Source organism: Bufo bufo, chromosome 5 (assembly GCF_905171765.1).
Source record: "Bufo bufo chromosome 5, aBufBuf1.1, whole genome shotgun sequence".
NCBI lineage: Eukaryota > Metazoa > Chordata > Amphibia > Anura > Bufonidae > Bufo > Bufo bufo.
This window is the reverse complement of record NC_053393.1, coordinates 473,624,789-473,648,554: the sequence shown is the minus strand read 5'-3', so window position 1 is coordinate 473,648,554 and position 23,766 is coordinate 473,624,789. Positions and strand designations below refer to the sequence as shown.

The window sequence follows — 23,766 nt, the reverse complement described above, 5'->3', positions numbered from 1 at the left end:
AATGGTGGCGTTGGAAAGTACAACTTGTCCCGCAAAAAACAAGGCCTCGTATGGCTATGTGAACAGACAAATAAAAAAGTTATGGCTCTGGGAAGGCAGGGAGCGCAAAACGCAAAACAAAAAAAACCTCTGGGCTTAAAAGGGTTAAATGGTGCCATTAGAAAGTCCCACTTGTCCTGCAGAACACGAGCCCTCATGTGGCTGCGTAAATGGAAAAAATTCTATCTTATGGCCCCAGGAAGGCAAGGAGCAAAAATAGAGGCAAGGCAATGAAAGGGCAGAAACAGAAAATCCCCCGGGCCTGAAGGGGTGGCAGGCAATGGAGAAGGAAACGATTTGGCAACCCCTCTGTACATTTTTGATTATTTTATTTGTTATATCTGGGCTAGAGGAACTTGAGCAGAGTTGTGCAGTCTTTACAGCAGGAGGAGTGAAGGCACTGTCCGTCAGATGGCGGTGGAGCTGTGTGATGGAGCGGTCCCAGTGTAAAGGTCACAGCAGCCGCAGTGTTCATTCATGTGCAAGACGTAAAGGTTAAAGGAGGGTTGATGGAGGTGAAGCAAGAAGTGGAGCAGCCCAGTCCTGTTCTTCACCCATCTGTTTTCCTATTAGAAGCTCTGAGATTCTCACTTCATTTAACCAGACTAAAAATGTCAACTGAACCAAGGCAGCAGGGAACACCTTCCATATCACCTCTGTCTGCTTAGCCTAACTGTGTAACTGGCAAACAGGAGGTTTGTGGCCATCCTCCATGCTTTACATGCCTAATGCAATGCACGGCCAGAGGGGTGACACGTTGGGGTGGATTCTCCAACACTGGCCTTTTCATTCTATGCTGTCAGAAGCCTGTTGCAGTAAGGTGCACAGATTTTATTAAGAGGCACGTGTCGTCGCCTCTTGGGATGCCCGTGTCCCACACACTGAAACTTGTGCCAATTAGGGGCAGTCGGGATTTCTGCTATAATTTATGCTCGTGTCCTGAGTAATTTATGATAAATTTGTCTCACTTCCACTAAGCTCCACCCCAAGCAGAACGAGGCAAGGAAAATCCCAAAACGTCTCAAATGTTTTGTTAAAAAAATAAAGGCCACTTGCTTAAAAACCTGAGACTATTGTAAGCCAGAAAATTGATATACGTCGCTTCATTTAAAGCTTCCTGAAAGTTTAGGAATTGTTTCATTGTAAGATTCAGAGTTTTTTTGCTTTTGGTTTTGGTTTTTGATTATTAGGGCACTTCATACTTTTAAAGCTCCAATTTGGTAATGAAGTTATAGAAAGCGGAAGAATGCAAATACTAAGAAGCTAAAGGGGTTATCCCAGAGACTTAAAAATCGGAACTTCTGCTGTTTCTTAAAATAAACAAAAAACCTGATATGCTCACACATTTCTCCAGCGCCATTCTCTGTGTCGCTCCTCCGGTACAGCAGCATGTGACTGCTGCAGCCAATCACTGTCCTCCACGGTCTATAGCTGAAGGACAGCGATAGGCTGCCGCGGTCACGTGCCCTCTCCCTGGTTGTCACAGTGTTAAGGACATGCACGGTGTTGTGTGTAGATTTGGCATGTCACTGTAGCCGAGCAAGTTACTCCACCCGACAACCCCATGTATGATTGGCTTGGCTGATATCTGTTTTATCAATAGGGAGAACGTTAAGCTGGTGCCAGATACAGTATCTCTGGTGGCTTATCTCACCTGAGGTCCGCCAGGCTGTTCCATCATAAATGCCAGCCGTCGGCCGGAAAAAAATTGCTGCATGCAGCAGTATTTTTCTGGCTGAAATCTGGCATTTATGACGGAAAGCGGATAGAAGACCGCCAGATCCATATCGACTGTAATGGGATCTGGCGGTGTTCCATCTGCTTTCTGTCATAAATGATCTATAGGATCCAGCAAGAAATATTCACTGAAGATGTGAATGTGGCCATAGCGCTTTATCTTGCAGGAGAACGAAAGGATCACCAAAAGATTCAAGTCATCTGTCGGGATCACCCCTTATACACAGCGGGTTTGGCTGACACTGCTCCTGTGTGGCTGGAAGTCTTTATGTACAGAGCATATGGAGTCGTAACTCAATTTTCCAAAATTTGGGAGTTTCTTTGTTAGGCTTTGTTCATGCTTCCATTATTGCAGAAGTTGAAACCTGATGAACTCCCTCTGCAGTCTAATTTGTCCCTTCATGTCAGTGTGAGCAGAGTCTTTCCAGAAGTAGAATTGCCACTTAGTGGGTCATCTCTTTGGGGAGAATTTAGCATTCCCTTTTGTTCTAGAAATCAGGCAAAAAAAATAATAAAAAGGGCACATATTTTGGTGAACAAAATTGTTACGCAAGAATTCTGCAACTTTTTGTGATTTTACGCTGCTCTTGGCAGTGGCTGGGAAAGAGGGCGTTCATAGCTATGTTAGGTGCACACCAGATTTCTCAACTGCAATAAAAAAAAAAATATTAAAAGTCACAAAAACTGGATTTAGACAAATTTACCAAGCAATGTCTGACAAGGGTCCATTCACACATCCGTAGTGTATTGCGGATCCGCAATACACCCGGCCGGCACCCCCATAGAACAGGAATATGACATGTTCTATTCTTTTCCAGAGCCGCGGACCGGAATATCGGGGGCACGCTCCGCAGATGCGGACAGCACAGTGTGTTCTGTCCGCATCCATTCCTGCCCCATAGAGAATGAATGGTTCCGCGGATCGGATGCGGACCCATTCTACGGACGTATGAATGGACCCTAAACGTGCAATTTACAACAATGCAGAGTCAAAGCAAGTCTGACTTCCGAAATTCCCCCTCTTGATAAATGACCCCTTTGTTTCCTTCTCTGGATTCCCATGCAAGCTTTGTAGAAAAAAACAAACAAAAAAAAACGCATATTAGTTTAACGTGCAGAGGAAGCGAATGTGAAATTAAAAAGCAGATGGCAAAGAATGATTCTGTCTCCCCTTAATACTGCCGAGCAGATTATGCATAATTGTAAAAATGTCATCACACTTTGTAAACATGAAGGCAAAGTGAGTTTGCCGGGCGGCACATCTGTTTTGGGACATTGTTAAATGGTTAGAAAAATCAATGCTGATGTGAGCGAAGCATATTAATCTGGGGGATCTAATTAACGGAACAGTTACGACTCCTGGTAGATACATGACTCATGCGTCATGAAAGGCCTGACAAGGATTTGGCAGGTTAAGCCGTGCCCGCACTGAAGCCTCCGAGCTGTAATTTTTTTTTTTTTAAGTCTGCAATTAAGGTGCATTGACAGCTGTAAAGCTTCGATAATGCTAATGTTGTCCCTCCATTACATTATTAATGCTGCAAGGCTTTGTATACCTTTTACATATGGCAACAGTTCCCTAAACTTGTGAGAGCTGCAATACTCCTAGGGCCGCACTCGAGTAGAGCATTCAAAAAACAGCTGCAAAATGCAGCCTGATGTATGCAAATTGGATTAAAAAAAAAAACATTTGCACGCATCTAGAAAAATTGCACCTATTTTAAAGACCTTTAAAAATCTGCAGTGTGTCCAATCCGTTGCAGATTTCCTCTGGATTTCCCGTGCGTTTCAGCCATTGCAGTGCAAAATCCACAGAAAAATCCCCAATGCAGAAATGTGAATTTTGTAGTTTTCTGCTGGATGGAAGCATGGCCACAGAAAAAAGGGACAGAAGTTCTAATATTGACCGTATGCAAAAAAAATGATGGCGTAACATTATGTTCTAGTTGGTCGTGCTAAAAACATTTCTTGGTAGTTACAGTACCAGAACCAGTTAGCATTGTGCCACAGTCCCATTACATTGTGCGTTTGGGTCTGCGAGCCAAAACGCAGCTACAGAAAAACTGAATTTAGTTTTTATGATGATTTATAGAAACCTGATGATTTTTGTACCTCACTTTGTAACGGGAGTAATAATACCTATTGAATGTTTTACTTTGTATATTCTGTTTATTTCCAGCGCTGTGCCTACTGTAAGCACCTTGGAGCTACTATCAAATGCTGTGAAGAGACATGTTTGCAGACGTACCATTACCCCTGCGCCGCTGGATCTGGCGCCTTTCAGGATCTCGCTTGCTTTTCTCTTCTTTGCCCCGAGCACATCGATCAGGCTCTTGAGCGTTGTAAGTGAGGCTTTCCTTCTTTGCACACACTCCATGTACATGGTACCTAATCAGAGTCAAACTCTGGTCCGCCGTGATGCCAGGCAGCTGCGTCAAAGGCTCGCCTAGGAGTAAGGAAAATGTCTACTTTATTTTCCCTTCATTTTCATCAAACGGAGCCCCTCTTGTTCATGGGCCAAGTCTGCTTGTGCAGCTCCATGCTTCTCTCTTGGATGGAGCTGAGCTGCAATACCTGACACAGCCAGTGGACAAGAGTGGCACTGTTTCTTGAAAGAAAAAGCCCAAAAAAAGGCAGAGTAACTTCTAATTTCAAATGCTAGCTTCTAGGCTTGTGTTAGAGGTATTATGTAATTAAAATATTATGCCACAGCACTGCGCAAAATATTGCTGCCATTGGCATCCTTTAGTATTAGATCTAATGAGTGATTGCCGCTGTTCAGCAGATCAGAAAACATAAGCCAGCTTTACCAGCCTTGTCTAAAGTCTGTGGTTTTGCTGATAAATTTTACCCGTGTTGTGTGTGAATATTTCGTATTGCTTATTCTTTCAGATAAGGATGACGCAAACTGTTCACTGTGTGACAGCTCCGGAGACCTGTTGGACCAGCTCTTTTGCACAACTTGCGGTCAGCATTGCCATGGAATGTGTCTGGATATAGCAGTGACCCCTTTAAAGCGTTCTGGTTGGCAGTGCCCAGATTGTAAAATCTGTCAGAATTGCAAGTAAGTTGTAGAATAAGTGATAGAGGGATAGCAAGTGACAACGGCTGTGTGCCTCTCGCCCACCCCATCCATGCACCAGAGGTTGCCCTTTAATAGGAACATTTTTCATTTATTCATTCTTATTATTTGTGGTTTATAAACACTCCTGTAGAAATACTGATTATTGCTGTCATCTCGGGCCTCATAATTTACAGGAAACAAAGGCATAACTTGTAGCACCTCAGCCCCAGTGCAGAATCTGAACGAGATCCTCTGACATCAGGTGCCCAATCCTTCATTCCCACAGGGGATACTGTAACTGCTGCCAGCGGAGTCAGGGCTAATGCACATGAATGTATTTTTTTTCCTTTTTTTTTTTGTTTTGTTTTTCTGACCATATGCGGAACCATTCATTTCAATGGGTCAGCAAAAAAAAAAAACGGAAGTTACTCTGTGCATTCCGTTTCCGTGTGTCTGTTCTGCAAAAACATAGAACATGTCCTATTATTGTCCGCATTACGGAGAAGGATAGTGCTGTTTTATTAGGGGCCAGCTGTTCCATTCTGTAAAATACAGAATGCAACCGGATGTCATCTGTATTTTTTGCAGATCCGTTTTTTTTTGAGACACCAGTGTGAACAGCGCCTAATACAGTGTAGCTCATCTTTATTCGCAGCTGACTACAATCTGACGTACAGTGCCTTTAAAAAAGTTTCCATACAGCTTGAAATATTTTTTCATGTTACACCCACAAATTTTAATGTATTTTATTGGGATTTTATGTGATAGACCAACACAAAGTAGCAAGTATGTGGGATGTGAAAAGAAAATGCTACATAGCTTTCAATATTTAATAAATAAAAAATATGGAAAGTGTATTCAGCCCACCGGAGTCAATACTCTGTAGGACCAGTCCTTTTGCTGCAATTACAGCTTCCATTCTTTTGGGATATGTCTCTACCAGCTTTGCACATCTAGAGGCTGAAATTTTCTGCCATTCTTCTTTGCAATATAGCTCAAGCTCAGACTGGATGGAGAGTGTCTGTGAACAGCAATTTTCAAGTCTTACCACAGATTCTCAAAGGGATTTAGGTCTGGACTTTGACTGGGCCATGAATATGCTTTGATCGAAACTATTCCATTGTGTCTCTGGCTGTGTATAGTTAGGGTCGTTGTCCTACTAGAAGGTGAACCTTCGCCCCAGTCTAAAGTCTTTTGCAGCTTCTGCCATGTTTTTCTCCAGGATTGCCTTGTATTTAGCTCCATCCATATTCCCATCAACTCTGCTGAAGAAATGCATTCCCACAGCATCATGCTGCCACCACCATGTTTCACAGTGGGAATGGTGTGTCCAGGGTCATGTGCAGTGTTAGTTTTCAACGTTGGTCTTATCTGACCAGAACACCTTCTTCCACATGTCTTCTGTGTCCCCTACATGGCTTGAGGCACACTGCAATGGGACTTTCTTCTTGCCATTCTTGCATAAAGGTCAAATCAGTGGAGTACATGACTAATAGTTGTCCTGTGGACACATTCTCCCACCTGAGCTGTGGAGCTCTGCAGCTCCTCCAAAGTGACCATGGGGATCTTGGCTGCTTCTCTAATTTGTGCACTCCTTGCCTGTGCTGTCAGTTTAGGTGGACGACCATGTCTTGGTAGGTTTCCAGTTGTGCCATACTCCTTCCATTTTCGGATGATGGATTGAACAGTGCTCATTGAGTTGTTCAGCGCTTGGGATATTTTTTATAACCTAACCCTGCTTTACACTTCTCCACAACTTTATCCCTGACCTGTCTGGCGTGTTCCTTGGTTTTCATGATGCTGTTTGATCACTAATATTTACTAACAAACCCCCGAGGCCTTCACAGAACAGCTGTAGTTATACTGAGAATAAATTTCACACAGGTGAACTCTATTTACTAATTAGGTGACTTTTGAAGGCAATTGGTCACACTGGATTTTATTTAGGGGTATCAGAGTACAGGGGGCTGAATACAAATGCACACCACACTTTTCAGATTTTTATTTATTAAATATTGAAAAACATGTAGCATTTTCCTTTCACTTCACACATACTTGCTACTTTGTGTTGGTCTATTGCATAAAATCCCAATAAAATACATTGAAGTTTGTGGGTGTAAAGTGAAAAATGTGGAAAAAATGTCGAGGGGTATGAATACGTTTTCAAGGCACTGTATGTCTGCAGCCATATCAGACCGGGCGGGGGATGGTGATGGCCATGATCACTCATTTATTTTCTATATTCTGGGTTCTGAAAAGCTGCTATAATGTTTACCTACGCTCAGTTGCATCAAAATAACATAAAAGCCGTTGTAACCGTCTAAGATGGTGGTGATAGCAGTAGGCTTGACCAATTTGGGTTCGGATTGCTATATCCGAACCCGATTTGTTTGAAAACTTAGTTTACAATATTTAAACAAAGATTTTATGAGATTTTGAAACCGTATTTAAAATAATTTATATGCGCATAACCAAAGTGTAACTTCATAGACGTGAGAAAAAGCAAGTCTTGCGTTGTTTGCTGCAAGATTTTCCAGTGCACTAAGGATACGGAGCAGATATTCTAAACAAAGTTTTCAAACGAATCTGGTTAGGATTCGCTCAAGCCTGGTTAGCAGTTCCGTGGTTTTCATCTGCAGTCATTTATATTTATGTCAGTAGTTATTTTCCATGTTTTTGTCAGTTGAGCATATTTTTCCTATTGCTTTGCAGACACTCTGGAGATGACAACAAGATGCTCGTCTGCGATATATGTGACAAAGGCTACCATACGTTTTGTCTGCAGCCTGTTATGGACTCTGTACCAACAAATGGCTGGAAGTGTAAAGTGAGTTGGCACTGTGTACACTTGATAGATTTATGATTGCTACACAATATAGTAAGATTCCACAAGGTAACGGTTTTCACTCGCATTTAAAGAATTGTGTAGGCGGTGTGCAGCCAGTAATACCGATAACCTATCCTCATGATAGGTCATCAATATCTGAACAGTGGGGATCCAAATCCCGGCACCCCCAACCTTCAGCTTGAGTGAGTGCTATGGCTCCTTCCTAGGCCAATGATGATATGTTCTTTGGTCGCATTACCTATTTGCAGCTCAGTCCAAGTCAATTGAATGGGCCTGTGCTGCAATACCAAGCACAGCCACTGTACATTGTAAGCTGTGTGGTGTCCAGACTCTTGAAACGGCTAATTGGCGGAGAGCCAGGAGTCAGACTCCCGCTAATCTGATATTGATGACTAGGCCATTGGGTTTGAACTCCTGGAAAGCCCTTTTAATATACTCAGTGTACTTTATATGCCCATAATTACGTGCTATTTCACCCGCCAATTAGCCTCCCAAACGCATATTTTGGGTTTTGTTCCATTTTTGGTGTAATTTATAATATGATAGAACTCTGATAGGGAGCAGCGCTAATTATCTTTGTTATGGCTATGATAAAATAGTCATGTCTCTTATATTTTCCTTTTTTAATATTAACTATCTATTGTTTTTTATTATAGAACTGCCGTATATGCGCAGAATGTGGGGCGCGGACCAGTCGTCAGTGGTATCTCAACTGTCTGATATGTGATAACTGTTTCCAGCAGCAGATCAGTTTGCCTTGCCCAATTTGTGATAATCCCCTACAGGCAGAAGTGCACAAAGATCTGTTGCATTGTCAAATGTGCAAAAGGTAAAAAGGAAAAAAAAAGTCTGTCGCTTTTGCCTATTTCAAGTTGTGGAATTAGAGTTTATATGTAATCTATGGAGACCTGATGTGGCCTGCCATTTGTCCCATGGGAGGCAGCGCAGCCACAACTAAGGACTGTACCATGTGCAATAACTGCAGTATGGGGTCTGCCATAGTGCAGTCATTACCGCCATGTGGTTCCTCTGTAATACACAACGGTGTAAAAGAGAACCTGTGTTACCCATAGCAACCATTCACAGCTCAGCTTTCATTTCGATTCTTGAAAAATGAGAGCTGCACTGTGATTGGTTGATACGGGCAACAAAGTTTTTTTCTTTTAGGCAGTATTACGAGTCTGCCACATTCACACACAGTGGATGCAATTTATTGATTCAACAGTAGCAGACGTACAAGTCCATCATTTATATTTCCCATTCTTTTTTTAATCCACTTTTGGCAGGGGCGTAGCTATAGGGGGTGCAGAGGTAGCAGCTTGAGGGGGCCCAAAGACCCTTGTGCCACATAAGAAGACATTGGTATTATGGAAAGTGCATGCAGGTCAAGTGCCTCAGGCAGCATGAAGGCTATGTGCTTCCCTGACCTCAAAGCACTGAGGTAGGGGAGCCCAAGCTGAACTCTTGCACCAGGGCCCATGAGCCTTTAGCTACGCCCCTGACTTCTGGCTTTGGTTCAAAATGCTGCATCAAAAACTTTGCCCAAAAAAAACACTGGTGCAGATTTACAAATTCTTTCTAAGGCTAGATTCACATCAGTCATCAATTTTGGTGTATTTTTGACACATCGCTTTTATGGCTGATCACACCCTTCTACGCGGAGTCATGCCCCTTTAAGTTTAAGACACTTAATAAATGCAAGAACGCTAGAATTCTGCTGCATTTCGATAAGTGACTCGACCCCTTTGCAGCTTGCTGTGGAGGATACTATGATTCTCAATAAATCCATAAATCCCCCCCAAAAAATCACACAGAGGTATAGTATAGGACCATTGAGTAGTGTAAGGGATCCTGAATGCGGACATGTGCAGTAGGCCATACTGTATCTACTAGTTTATCTGTTATGCAGTTGGCTGTATGTATAGCTCAGCATACTCCGCATGACCCATCTTCAAGAACCGTTTGTGTTTTAGTTGTATAGAAATTAAACCTTCGTTGAATTAGTCGTTTATGGAAGTTCCTTATTATGGGAAAAAAAATTGTCTCGCTCAGAAGTATCCTGTGTACGTCATGATATGGTGACATCTCTCTTTCTACTTGAGGTGGATGCATCTAGACTGTGAAAAATGTGCAGACTATTTAGATGATCAGTTAAAAGACGATTACATCTGCGCATTATGTAAGCCAGTGGAGGAGGAAGCTGGGGAAGAATGTATGGACATGGAGGTCGCCGAATCTGAACCCAGTAAGTATTCCTTCAGTTATCGATAGAATAAAGATACTGCCCAGTAGTATCAGGTGTTCACGCATGTGTGTGGCTGCCACCACTTGTCTGGGAAAGCTTCTTACTAGACTTTTGATAGAAGCTCCTTGAAAAAATGTATGAGATTGGAAACAGATTTTGTCAATGTAGTGTTCAGCAATGTTGACAAGTTAAATGGGTTTTCCAGGATTTTTTTTTTTTACTGATGACCTATCTAGGATCCATCTGCTGGGGTCCCTGTCTATGCCTACCATGGGGGTGGCGGACATGTGTCCATCTATAGCACAGGTGGAAATAACTGAGTGCAAATGCTCGGCTATCTTTGACAGCTCCATAGAGTTAAATGGAGTGGAGTTAAACTGTTAAACTTTCTTATGTCTTTATTACCATGTATGTGAAAATAAATCCTAAAAAACCCAAGGGCCCATTAGACCACACGATTATCAGAAAATAATCGGGAATAAGTGTTTATAGGAATGCTTGTCCGCGATCATTGGCTCCTATTAGCAAATAGCCAAGCAAACACTACTTCATTGGCTACAGGACATCTTTGATCAGGATGACGGATGCCCAATTATCAGCAGCAGGGATGAACTTATTGGGCCGGTTCTAACGCTCGCCAGTGGGTGTTTAATCATTTGTCGGCTCTGGCACTGCCCTTGCATCAGGCAGTGTAATACCACCTTTACAGTTTTCAACTAGTCCACTGAACCCACAGTCTGTTTATGCTCCCTTTTCTGTAGAGATGTCTTATCAGCAGTCATCTCATTATAATCAGTCAGGGTTCTATTGATCCACAAAACACAGATACTGGGCGTGTGCATTCCGCCATGTTCTATTTTTGTGCGGGGCTGTGGATAGACATAGAAATGTGGACAGACATACAAATGCGGACAGCACGCGGGTGTGCTGTTCGCATCTTTTGCTGCCACATTGAAGTGAATGGGTCCGCATCCGACCCAAAAATATTATTGTGTGCATGAGCCCTAAGGCAGAGATGCACCACCATTTCTAATCTGAAGACCATGTGGTCACAGTGTGCCAATTTCGAAGGCCACAATAAAAGTTAAGTATGTGTTACCATCTAAGAAATCTGACATACAGTTGAAACACGTTTCCATACACTGTATAAAAAGACACATATGCAGGTTTTCCTCAATATCTGACATGAAATCAGAATAAACCTTTCCTGCTTTTGGTCAATTAGGATTACCATAACTATTATTATTTGCCAAATGCCAGAATAAAGAGAGAAAGAATGTTTGAAGGCATTTTTATTACTTTCTGCAATGTCAAAAGTTTACATATACTAAGATTACTATGCCTTTAAACAATTCTGGACTGCCCATGTGATGTCGTCATGTGTTTGGAAGCTTCTGTTAGGTTTGTTGGCAACATCTGAGTTGGGCCTCATGCACACGAACATTGTGTGTCCGTTCTGTGCATTGGGGACCGCAATTTGCGAGCAACGTCCATGATCCCGCCACACGGGCACACAACGGCCATGTGCATGAGGCCTTCATTAGAGACACCCCTGTGGATGTATTTAAATGCACACCTGAAACACACTGCTTCTTTGTGTAGCATCATGGGAAAGTGTAAAGAAATCAGCCAAGATATCAGGAAGAGAATTGTGGACTTGCACAAGTCTGGCTCAACCTTGGGTGCAATTTCAAGATACCTGAAGGTGCCTCGTTCATCTGTACAAACAATTATACACAAGTACAAACAAGATGGGAATGTCCAGCCATCATACCGCTCAGGAAGGAGACGGGTTCTGTGTCCATGAGATGAATGTGCTTTGGTCCGACATGTGCATATCAACCCAAGAACAAAAGCAAAAGACCTTGTGAAGATGATAGTGGAAGCTGGTAAGATTGTGTCAATATCCACAGTGAAACGAGTACTGTATCAACATGGGCTGAAAGGCCACTCTGCCAGGAAGAAGCCATTACTCCAAAAGAAACGTAAAAAAAAGCCAGAATAATGTTTGCAATTGCACACAGGAACAAAGACCTACATTTTTGGAGACATGGCCCGTGGTCTGACAAAACTAAAATTGAACTTTTTGGCCATAACGACCATCGTTACGCTTAAAGGAAAAAGCGAGAAGCTTGGAAGCTTAAGAACACCATCCTAAGGCTGCGTTCACACGGGCGAGATTTCCGCGCGGGTGCAATGCAGCATGCTCTATATTCTGAAAATCGCAGCATGATGTACCATGTGATTGGAGCATGTGATCTGACGTCACCAAAGGTCCTTTAGCCCATAGTTCATCTTTTTAAAGAACTAAAGACCGGGAGAACTACGCGAACAAGAGGACAAGGTGAGTTAATTTCTTTTATTTTTTAACCCTCAATTGATCACCTACTATGCATTCTGTATTCAGAATGCTATTATTTTCCCTTATAACCATGTTATAAGGGAAAATAATAACATCTACACAACACCGAACCCAAACCTGAACTTCAGTGAAGAAGTTCGGGTCTGGGTACCACAGTCGGTTTTTTATCACGCGCGTGCAAAACACATTGCACACGCGCGATAAAAACTGAACATCGGAACGCAATCGCAGTCAAAACTGACTGCAATTGCATTCCTACTCGCGCGGGTTTGCCGCAACACACCGGGACGCATCCGGAACTAATCCGGACACGCTCGTGTGAACGCAGCCTAACTGAGAAACACCGGGTTGGCAGCATCATGTTGTGGGCTTGTTTTGCTGCAGGAGGGACTGGTGCACTTCACTAAATAGATGGCATCAGGAGGAAAGAAGATTATGTGGAAATTCTGAAGCAACATCTGAAGACATCAGCCAGGAAGTTAAAGCTTGGGCGGAAATGGGTCTTCCAAATGGACAATGCCCCGAAGCATACTGCTAAACTGGTTACAAAGTGGCTTAAGGATAGCAAAGTCAATGTTTTGGAGCGGCCATCACAAAGCCCTGATCTCAATCCTATTGAAAATGTATGGGCAAAGCTGAAAAGGCAGGTGTGAGCAAGGCGACCAACAAACATGGCTCAGTTACACCAGTTTTGTCAGGAGGAATGGGCCCAAATTCCGACCAACTATTGTGAGAAGCTTGTGAAAGGATGTCCAAAACGTTGGACCCAAGTCATACAGTTTGAGGGCAATGGTACCAAATATTAATGTAATGTATGTAAACTTTTGACTTTGCAGAAAGTAATGATGCCCTAAACATTCTCTCTCGTTATTCTGGCATTTGGCAAATAATAATAGTTATGGTAATCCTAATTGACCAAAACCATGAAAGGTTTATTCTGATTTCATGTCAGATATTGAGGAAAACCTGCATATGTGTCTTTTTATACAGTGTATGCAAACTTCTGGTATCAACTGTATGCCAAACGTTTCTCTTCTCCCATAAACTATAACTGTAGATGGCTGCAGGAGTGCACGGCCCCCTCTCCACCTTCTCTACTCCTGTCTTGAGAACCATACAGGCTTCATGTGAACGGAATAAAGGGGTTGTCCAAGATTTTGATATTGATAAATAGGACATTTCTATCAGGTTGGCTACGGTCCAGTGCCCCGCACCCCTGCCAATGAGCTGTTCCCTTATGTCTCTGGTGCCGGAACTGCACAGCTCTGTCCATTGTGTATTGGAAGGAGCTGGTAACCACAGTGCTGTGAACAGGAGCAGCACTACATTTGCCAGCTTCTTGCACTACACTCTGGATAAAATGCTCCTATAATAAGTGGTTATTAAACCTTAAGACAGATTGAACACAGTTGTTGCCGAACTTTCACTAAGTAAGCTACATGGTGTCCAGTGTGGTCTTTAGCTAGGTCTAGGAGTTGGAAAACACTGTAATGGTTTTCGTGATGCTATTGAATTAACTCCCCTTTATTAATTTAGCATGCACAGATGAGATAGAAGTGGATACAGGTGGAAACATTACATTTCAAGAAGAAGCACTTAATCATCATGATCATGTTCCAGGTGCAGCAGTAACGTGTCTTGATGAAGGTATTATTATATTATTATTTACACAGAGAAAATAGCAGTTACTGTCTTAAGGGCTATGAGCATCTTTGCACATTTTATTTTATTTTTTTAAAGGGGTTTTGAGCTTATTGTACCCAGCCCCCAGAGCATGTGGTAAAACTCATACTTGGCCTGATACCTGCGATCCATTCCAGCGCCCAGCTCCGTTCAGCAATCTTCCAAACCCCAATTTATTTAGTTCCGCATGGGGTCAAATACATTGCTGTAACTATTGACCGGCCTCAACGCTTAGGTGTCCCCAAACGGCATGTTACTGCTGGGTCACGTGCCACTTGGGGACACGTCACTGCTGAGGCCAGTCATTGGCTGCAGCGACATACGTGACCCTGTCTGGAAGTAAACGGGTAGAATGGTGAAGATTGCAGAAGTGAGCCAGGGTACTAGAACGGAGCAGGTGAGTTTTTATTTATTTTAGCAGGTGCCACATGCTCTGGGGGCTGGGTAAAAAAGGCCAAAATCCTGAAAAACTCCTATAAGGCCCCATTCACACGTCCGCAATTTCGTTCCGCATTTTGCGGACCCATTCATTTCTATGGGGCCGCACGACATGCAGCCCTGCTCCAGAAATGCGGACCAACACTTCCGGGTCCACATTTCCGTTCCCGAAAAAAATAGAACATGTCCTATTCTTGTCCGCAATTGCGGACAAGAATAGGCATATTCTATTAGTGACTGCGTTGTGCGGTCCGCAAAATGCGGAACGCACATTGCCGTGTCCGTGTTTTGTGGATCCGCAAAACACGCTACGGACGTGTGAATGGAGCCTAAGGCTGAGTGCCACATTGTGTGGCTGAAACTCCAGCCACCAGTGGCACCACGAATTAGCAGATCAATGAAAGTATTACATTTAATGTCACGCAGCCATTGGCCACCGCGGGTGTCTGGGGTTTTGGCCGCATCAGGATTGCTAATTTGAGACCCAACTTTATTGCTCATTTACTTTCTAAATGCATAAATAAGCAACTTTTTGAATAGTTTTCATTTAAAAATTTCCTACTATTTTGATGCTGTACAGTTTGTGTAACTTCTTCACTCTTCTGACTATGGTGCTGACTTTATCATACATTAGATCTTACAGCATACTGCTGCTGGCTTTCTCTGCTCTCCCCTTCCCTGCTCTTAGTGTCAGAGATTGCAGCAGGGAACAGAGGTCTTTTCAGACCTCTAAGGCCCCTTTCACACGAGCGAGTTTTCCGCGCGGGTGCAATGCGTGACGTGAACGCATAGCATCCGCACTGAATCCTGACCCATTCATTTCAATGGGTCTGTGTACATGAGCGTTTTTTTTTTTTTTTTTTTTCACGCATCAGTTCTGCATTGCGTGAAAAACGCAGCATGTTCTATATTCAGCTTTTTTCACGCAGCCCTGGCCCCATAGACGTGAATGGGGCTTCATTGAAAAACGCATTGCATCCGGAAACAAGTGCGGATGCAGTGCGTTTTTCACTGATGGTTGCTAGGAGATGTTGTTTGTAAACCTTCAGGTTTTTTTATCACGTGCGTGAAAAACGCATCAAAACGCATTGCACCTGCGCGGAAAAAACTGAACGCAATCGCAGACAAAACTGACTGACTGAACTTGCTTGCAAAATGGTGTGAGTTTCCCTGAACGCATCCGGAGCCAATCTGTAATGTTCGTGTGAAAAAGGCCTAAGGGTTACGTTGCATCATAAGTGAATGTAATGATATGTGACCCAGTCAGTGCTAGGGAGGTCGGGATTCCGTAGACACGCTGTAAATTCAATGCGTTGAACTTGCTCATGTGAAAGTGGCCTGTGGGAATCCGTAACGCTCGTGTGAAGGAGGCCTTCGAATTTTCCGCGACTGAAAATCCGGTCCATTCATTTGAATGTGGATTTCTGCAAGCCTCTTTCATGTGAAATGGAACGGATTTTCAATAGTGGGAAATTCTGCAGCAAAATCCGCAGTGTGTGAAGGCGCCCTTACAGAGCTAAAGTGTACGTCGAAGCCGCGCAATTCTGCTCTTTTTCTTTCTTAATGTGAATATAAGAAAAATATATGTGGTTCCGTGATGAATTATTTAAACCATTTTCCATTCTTTGCAGTGACACCAGAGCACAAAGAAAAAGCAGACCTGGAAACAGATGTTCCCTACCATGAAGAAGCAAATGATATGGACATCTCTCATTCAGACCACATGCACGTGGTACCAGATGAGGTCGTAGGCCAGGCTGCAAGCGAGAAGATATCAACTCAGCAGCCACTATGTCTTCATGATGAAGCAAGTCCGCTTCACCACCAAGAAACTCAAAGTCCTACTGAGGACAGCAGTGACCCACATGTCCTTGAGGATTCTTGTCGATCACCATCAAAGTTTGAGCTCGCAGCGGATCCTAAGTTAGAAGAGCACTTTGGTTTGACTAGAAGTCATGAACACATTTCCCCAAAAAAGGATGATCCTTTGGTTTCGGAAACTTCTGATGTTCATGACATGGGAACTACTCCCAACAGTGAGACTTTTACAGAAATGAGCTCACCTGTAGGGCACAAAAGTCTGAAGTCTCCTACTGGGATGGAGTCTCCTGCAACCTCTGTGGACACCAGTAAGACCAGTGTGTCATCCTCCCCTGCCGTCTCCATTGACTTTCATTCATCTAATGAAATCTTTCAAAGTCAAACTCCAGCACATACTTATAGCACAGCAAATGCCTTTCAAACCACATTTATATCTGTAACTCCAAAAATTGGCATGGGTAAGCCAGCTATCACCAAAAGGAAGTTTTCTCCTGGCAGACCGAGATCAAGACAGGTACATATTCTTTATATTTCTTACTTGTTCACTTACATGGACTTGCGGATGCCCACAGCACAAAGTTGTGCTGTCCGCATCTTCTGCAGCCCCCGTTGAGATGAATGGGTCCGCATCCAATCCGCAAAACATGCAGATCGGATGTAGACTGAAACTACGGCTGCGTGCATGAGCCCTAAACCTGAAATTGCAGGGCAAGCTTTTATATTGGTTTTGACACATTCACTTGTTATCGCCAAACTTCTTAAAATAGAGATTTCTGGTAAAAATGACTTTTAATACCTAACAAGCCTGTAAACAGACGAGTGTACTGTATCGTGTGTGCCTCCTCCTCCTGGGGAGTCTTGAACTTCTCCCAACTACTCCCAGATCTGCAGAGTAAGGCCCCTTGCAGACGAGCGTGTCCGGATTAGCTCCGGATGCATTGCAAATGCGTTCAGTGAAAAATTTGCGATTTCGCAGGCAAAGTGATTGTTTTGTCTGCAGTGCAATGCGTTTTGCATGCGCGTGATAAAAAAACTAATGTATGTAAACAACATCTCTTAGCAACCATCCGTGAAAAACGCATTGCATCCGCACAGATTATTTACTCTTCCTTTAACTTCTATGGGGCCAGCGTTGCATGAAAATTGCATAATATAGAGCATGTACACAGACCCATTGAAATTAATCGGTCCAGATTCCGTGCGGGCGCAATACGTTCGCATCACGCATTGCACCTGCATAGAAAACTCGCTCGTGTAAAAGGGGCATAAATTGACCTACTTTGCAGGTTTTAAAACCGCAGCCTGTCAATTTATGCTGCGGATTTTACCCTTTGCCTTGCACAGGGTGTAATCCATGGCAGAATATCTGGCGTGCTTTTCTGCGGCAGATTATACACTGTGTGGAGGCACCGGATAAGTGTTTTTTAGCTTGTTGTTTAACTCCTTTTTTAGAAACGAATAAACCTCTTTTCATGTGAACCTCGCCTTTAAGGACCAGTATTTATGGCACAAGTCCGAGGTTTTAAACTTTGCGGGTGTTATAGCCGCCAGCTTTCTGCTCTTTTACGGAGCAGACACCCAGAAGTGACATCCATGATCGGCGGGAGGAGTCTGCATATGACACGGCTACAAGTCCTGTACCTTCTTTATTCTGCTGTTTCTTTCATTTATTTTTTCTCGGAAAGCCGGAAGACTAAAGTTTGCCCACCTTTTAAATTCCCACAATTTTCAAGCTATTTTCACATCATGTTAAGCCAAACGTTTGGCGCTTACACTGGGGGAAGTTCCCTTTTTCTACACCAAATGTATCTGTTCACCCAGCTAACAGTGATATAGGTCAGTGTAGCTTTTTAGCATTATTAAAAAGCATAGTCGGCCATTTCATGCAGACATGACAGCAAAAAAACACAAACCGCACGGTATGCTTTTTTACATTTAGCTCCATTGTATGTCTATGCAGTTTTGAAGGCGTACGTCAGGAGATCCTTCCGATATACAGTATGTCTCCCGCATAGGACTCTTAGGCCCCTTGCAGACGAGTGCGTGTCGCGGTGTCACGATGCGCAGCTCCCGTCCTGACCTCCCAGCACTGCCGGGGGTCACATAGCATTATATTGATTTATGATGCTATGTAACCCTTACAGTTCTGGAATGTATTAGATGACACTGACATAATACTGTTAGTGTTATCCAATACATTCCAGGACTGTAAGGGTTACATAGCATCATAAATCAATATAATGCTATGTGACCCGGTGAGTGCTGGGAGCTGCGGACTTGCAGCATGACGCACTCGTCTGCGGCTTCTGGTACCACCTTGTGGAAGATTCAAGGACCTCGTCACCCTTCCTTTCTGGAACCAGAGAAATAACCAGGAAATGGCAAAAAAAAAAAAAGTTTCTTTTTTCTTTTATTTTTTAAGAACAAGATTCATTTAAAACAACTATAATACAGATTTTTGTTTAAAATGTTTTTTTTTTTTTGTTCTTTTGGTTGTATTTTCAGGAGTCAGCATATCCATTGTACTGAAATAATTAGTTTTTACTCGACTCTAAGGTCTCCTGCTGTAGTGCCTTAATATAATGAAGTAAATCTATGGAACCTGCTCGCTCTGATGTGTCGCCAGCTGTCGGGCAGTATGAGGTTTAGGCCTCATTCACACATCCGCGACAAGATGCTCAGTGGTTCACTAGTGAAGGATCCATATTTGGTCCGTGTTTCCGTTTTTTCCCCTCCATGTGTCTGTATTCCATGGACGCTGCTCAGCTAAACAAAAATTTCCAGAGCATCTCCTACTAGTTGTCTATTAAAACCATGGATTAAATATGGACGGCATCCATGTTGTATCCGTGGTGTTATGTTCTGTATTCAGGATAGGCCTTCAGTATCTGATTGGTGAGGGTCCAGCACCCCTCTGTGTCTGTACTGGAACTGCACAGCTCCATCCACTGGACAGAGCTGGTTACTGCATCGCTGTTCCTGTTGAAGTGAATGAGAGCAGCACTGCAGTAACAGCTTTGTCTGCTGCACGACGGAGCTGTGTGGTTTTGGCGCTGGAGCTACTGCAGAACAGCAGATGACTGTGGGTTCAGGGTGTCGGATCGCTGCCGATCGGATGATGGCCTGTTCTGATAGGCCACCCCTTCAATAATATGAAGCCGTTCTTGTGTTGAGGCTCGATTTAGACAGGCTTATTTTTCAGGGACTGCACATGGATCACTGAAGTCATTGATGCGGTTGACCCCTCTGTTTTTCTGCACGGACCCCGAGGGCATGTACTACTTTTGTTCATGTCTCATGGACCACAGACCTGGAGACCAATGAGGATAACTGGGACCATCTTAATCTCAGTGTTTTATTAAAATCGTTCAGTTTGTTTCCTTTCTTTAGGGCTCATGCACACGACCGTAAAATGGATCTGCAAAAAAATACGGATGACATCCGTGTGCATTTTGTATTTTGCGGAAAGGACATACGGAAACGGAATGCCCACGGAGTAACTTCCTTTTTTTGCGGACCCATTAAAATGAATGCAAACCATATGCATATCTTCGTGTGCATGAGCCCTTACTCTATAGATAACAGTATTTGCAGTTAAATGGGATTTTTCTGTCTTAAACATTTATGGCATTTCCACGTTAAAGTCCAACAAATTAGGGTCCCACCCCAACCACCACCTTGCGGGGCCTGAATGGAGAGATGCTTGCTGTCTATGTGACTCCCTTAGTTGAGCAGCAACTCTGTGTTCAAGGTCCTCATTGTAGAGCAGAGGTAGACAACCTCCGGCCCTCCAACTGTTGTGAAACTACAACTCCCAGCATGCATACCAGCCGTGCTCTTCTAAGACCTCACATAGAAATGAATGGAGCTTGCTGAGAGTTGTAGTTTCACAACAGCTGGAGTGCCGAAGGTTTCCGATCCCCGTTATAGAGATAAATGACTCCTGTGGATCTGCCACAAATATCTTAGGTGAGAATAGTCTTTAAAGGGGTTGTGCCAAGTATAAAAGGATAGGGGGAAGCTAACTGGTGGCTCCGTTCTCGGGATCCGTGGAGGTCCCAGTGGTCAGACCTCCACCGATCAGTTTGTTATCCCCCGTCCTGTGGTGCTCTTCACCACAGCTATTCCCTCCCTCCAAACACGGACCATTGGGCTCAGCTCTGTGTGTATGGGGGAGGAGGGAGTAAACCGCTGCCAGACACCTCACCAAGAATGGGGCATATTTAAATCCAAAACCACCGACCTCTGCCACCGCTAAGTAGCCTGGGCACCCCCATACGTATTAGCTGGCTGGTGTTTTTGGCGTGTTTGGACAGCTGTCATCGAATATATGCCGGCATCTTTACAACAGGCCCCTGGGGACCTCTGCACCTTCTCTTTCCATTGATTTCTTATAGTGATTGGCCCGTCTGGCCCATGTCTGCTGCATCTGTGCCTGAGCACTAAAAGGAACATGGACAGCCCTACCATTGCTTGCTCTGAGATGTCTTCATCCCGTCCGTCATGCTTCCCTTTTTTTTTTAATTATGCTTTTTATCCGTTTTTATTTTTATATATTATGCTGAGTAATATTTAAACTATTTCATTTTAGTGCTGACATTTTATTATCATCGGCAATAATAAGTTTGATAAAAACAGCAGGCGAGTTATTTAAAGGAACACTCCAGGAACGGCTGGTGTATTGTGCTATGCTTAGTACCGGGCTGAAGGGGTGGTGCACGACATGCATCTGAAGCATGTCAGAATCAAGTCCCGCTCAACTCCAGGTCCTGGTTTAGATGTAACACGATGTATCAGGATTTTCTGTGATCGTTCCTTTAGAGGGGTTGTGCACCTATTTGGTAACCCGCCCATCCTAGGCAGACCTGCGAAGGGAAGCATACTTACCTGCTGCCGGCTCCCCAATCCCCTGCTGCCTGGATGTAAACCTCCTGTTTGATACTGCTGAGGTAACCTGCTCAGGTTTCCACTGTGGCCAGCAATGGGCTGCAGCAGTATCGAACAGGAAGTTTATATCCAGAGCAGCTGAGGCCGTGGAGTAAAGGAGTGGGGACCCGGCACCAGCAAGCAGGTAAAAATATGCTTTGCAGGTCTGCTCAGGAGGGGGGCTTACCAAAAACTCTCTCAAAGGTGCAGAACCCCTTTAAACTTCAGGCATTTAAAACATTTTAGTTTGCCTTTATATTCAGTGTCATGTTACTCATGAATTTCTTCAGTCCTCATCGCCCCCTGGGTTTTATAGCTGATCTAAAAGAAGCGTCTCAGGCACTGTTCACATTTGTGCATGGTGCTGTTTTTTCACCAGAAGATGTCAGTGGGGTTCATTGGCCACCGTCGATTTCTGTGACCGCTTCAGCAATGCATTTTAGATTTCTGATACTTACAGAAACCACGACGCAAATGTGAACACGGCCAGAGCTGGTGACTGACCAAAAGACCGCAGTCCGTGGGCAGCCGCTGGAAAGTATACAGTAGATGGGGCTGGAAGCACAAGGTTCTGCCCTCTATGTAGCGGCTATGCCGGGTACTGATCAGTGGACGGAGCCTTACATCCACTGTATAGTGACTGCTGATCTGTGCGTGGGGACGGACCCCTACTTATCTTATGATAGGTCATCATTATCCAAGTCCAGAAAACCCTTTAAAGCGTATGCATTGTATAATGAAAAGGTTATGCAATTTTCTGATCTATTTTCTGGATCTGGTTTTTTACATCTCTGCCATGATCTAGATGGAAACCCCATGGTTTTCTTCCAGGAGGACAAGAGTCAGTCCGGCTCTTGTGATGGACACACAGGTTGTCGGCTCTGATAGCTGTACTGTAAGGAGCTGAGCACCTGTACATCCACATCATCAGGACAGATTTTATTCACTGGGAAAAAAAGGAATGCATGTTTCCATTCGTTGCCTGCAATCAGGTTTCTTGCAAACGTTGAGGAATTGGTACAGAAAGTATATTATACAATGAATATGCTTTACTGAAGCAGTGTGGCCCCTGTAACCACAGAGCCCGCAGTACTTCTGCTAGTAAGTTCTGTACACTGATATAACAGAAGCCGCACCGCTCTCACATCCGTTGCAAAACCGTGAGTAGCAGCTCCTGACTGACTTAAAGGGAATCGGTCACCGGGATTTTGGGTATAGAGCTGAGGACATGGGTTGCTAGATGGCCGCTAGCACATCTGCAATACCCAGTCCCCATAGCTCTGTGTGCTTTTATTGTGTAAACAACCTGATTTGATACATATGCAAATTAACCTGAGATGAGTCCTGTCCCTGACTCATCTCACGTACAGGACACATCTCCGGTTAATTTGCATATGTATCAAATCGGGTTTTTTGCACAATAAAAGCACACAGAGCTATGGGGACTGGGTATTGTGGATGTGCTAGAGGCAGTCTAGCAGCCCATATCCTCAGCTCTATACACAAAATCCCGGTGACGGGTTCCCTTTAAATGGGGGTCTGTCAGGTTCTTCCAAGATGTCCGTCCTAGCACTGCATAGAGCCTCCGATGCACAAGAACCCGGTACATTGGGTTCTGGAAATAAGAGAAACCCTACAACCAATCAAAGCCCTGCTGTTAATTTTCAAGCACAGGTTGGAGAATAAAAGCGGAGATTTGATTGGCTGAGGTGGTTATTGCCTCTTCCCGTCTACTGTATCTGCTCATAGCAAAATGAGGTCAATGTGAAAATGTTCCTAATAAATGCCATGAGCAGCCTGTGAAGGCCTAGCGGGTCACCAGATGAACCTGTTCTCCACAATCGATTGAAGACCTACACACAGACTTCCAAGCTGTATCGCCGAAACGTTAGAGGACCTGTCACCGCTCCGGACATGCCTTCTTTTAGTAAATCTTTGCGTTCACCATGTAATAATTTCTTATGACTGTGTTCTGTTATTTCTACTGTTCTTCTGTGATTTGTACTAGAAAGAAATGCCAACAGTTTGCCATGAAATTCCATCTGGGCATTACCAGCTGGGTGTGTGCCCCTGCACAGTCACAAGCATCTATGATTGGATAGCACCAGACACCGTCAACTAGTAACACCCAGTTGGACCTTTTGCAGACTTTTCATTCTTTAACTTCCGATAGGAGTAATAGAGGAATGACACAACAGAGCCAAAAGAACTTCTAGTCCGGAGTTGTTATAACATGGGGAACTCATAGCTGTCAGGAGAGGTGATGGCTCCTCTTTCCGTGGTCTTGCCCCTCGCTCACCACAAAGCCCTGGTGCATGTCCTGCTATGTTTCAGATTAATTGTGGCAGTCTCATTGTCTACATTTGCTTGGCTTTTCTAACCCTTTATGTTGCTGGCTTTATTTTTTTTGTGTTGCTAAGTTTATACATATATTTTCTCACCTGCCATGTCTTAGGGCACTTGGAGTACCAATAATACAGTGAGCCCACCTTCCTGGTCAGCTGATGGCTCAGAGGGTTGGGACATTTTTAAATCCAGACAGCTTCCCGGCAATCCATTTTGGAGCATCAAAGTGGTAAATAAGTTGCATTTCTACTTCTTAT

The 23,766-nt window shown here is 43.8% G+C and overlaps 1 protein-coding gene across 9 annotated transcripts in view; it reads left to right on the top strand.

The window, feature by feature from the left end:
- KMT2C (lysine methyltransferase 2C) overlaps positions 1–23,766 on the top strand; it is a 206,598-nt gene that overhangs the window by 78,123 nt on the left and 104,709 nt on the right. For 7 of the 9 annotated variants that reach the window (XM_040434126.1, XM_040434122.1, XM_040434127.1 and 4 more), the window contains exons 7-14: positions 3,956–4,118; positions 4,669–4,840; positions 7,553–7,667; positions 8,345–8,517; positions 9,791–9,933; positions 13,832–13,942; positions 16,048–16,751; positions 23,619–23,738. In XM_040434126.1, the coding sequence (XP_040290060.1) occupies positions 3,956–4,118; positions 4,669–4,840; positions 7,553–7,667; positions 8,345–8,517; positions 9,791–9,933; positions 13,832–13,942; positions 16,048–16,751; positions 23,619–23,738 (1,701 nt within the window). The remainder of the gene's footprint in view (positions 1–3,955; positions 4,119–4,668; positions 4,841–7,552; positions 7,668–8,344; positions 8,518–9,790; positions 9,934–13,831; positions 13,943–16,047; positions 16,752–23,618; positions 23,739–23,766) is intronic. The other 2 variants (XM_040434128.1, XM_040434123.1) reach the window with 1 other exon arrangement.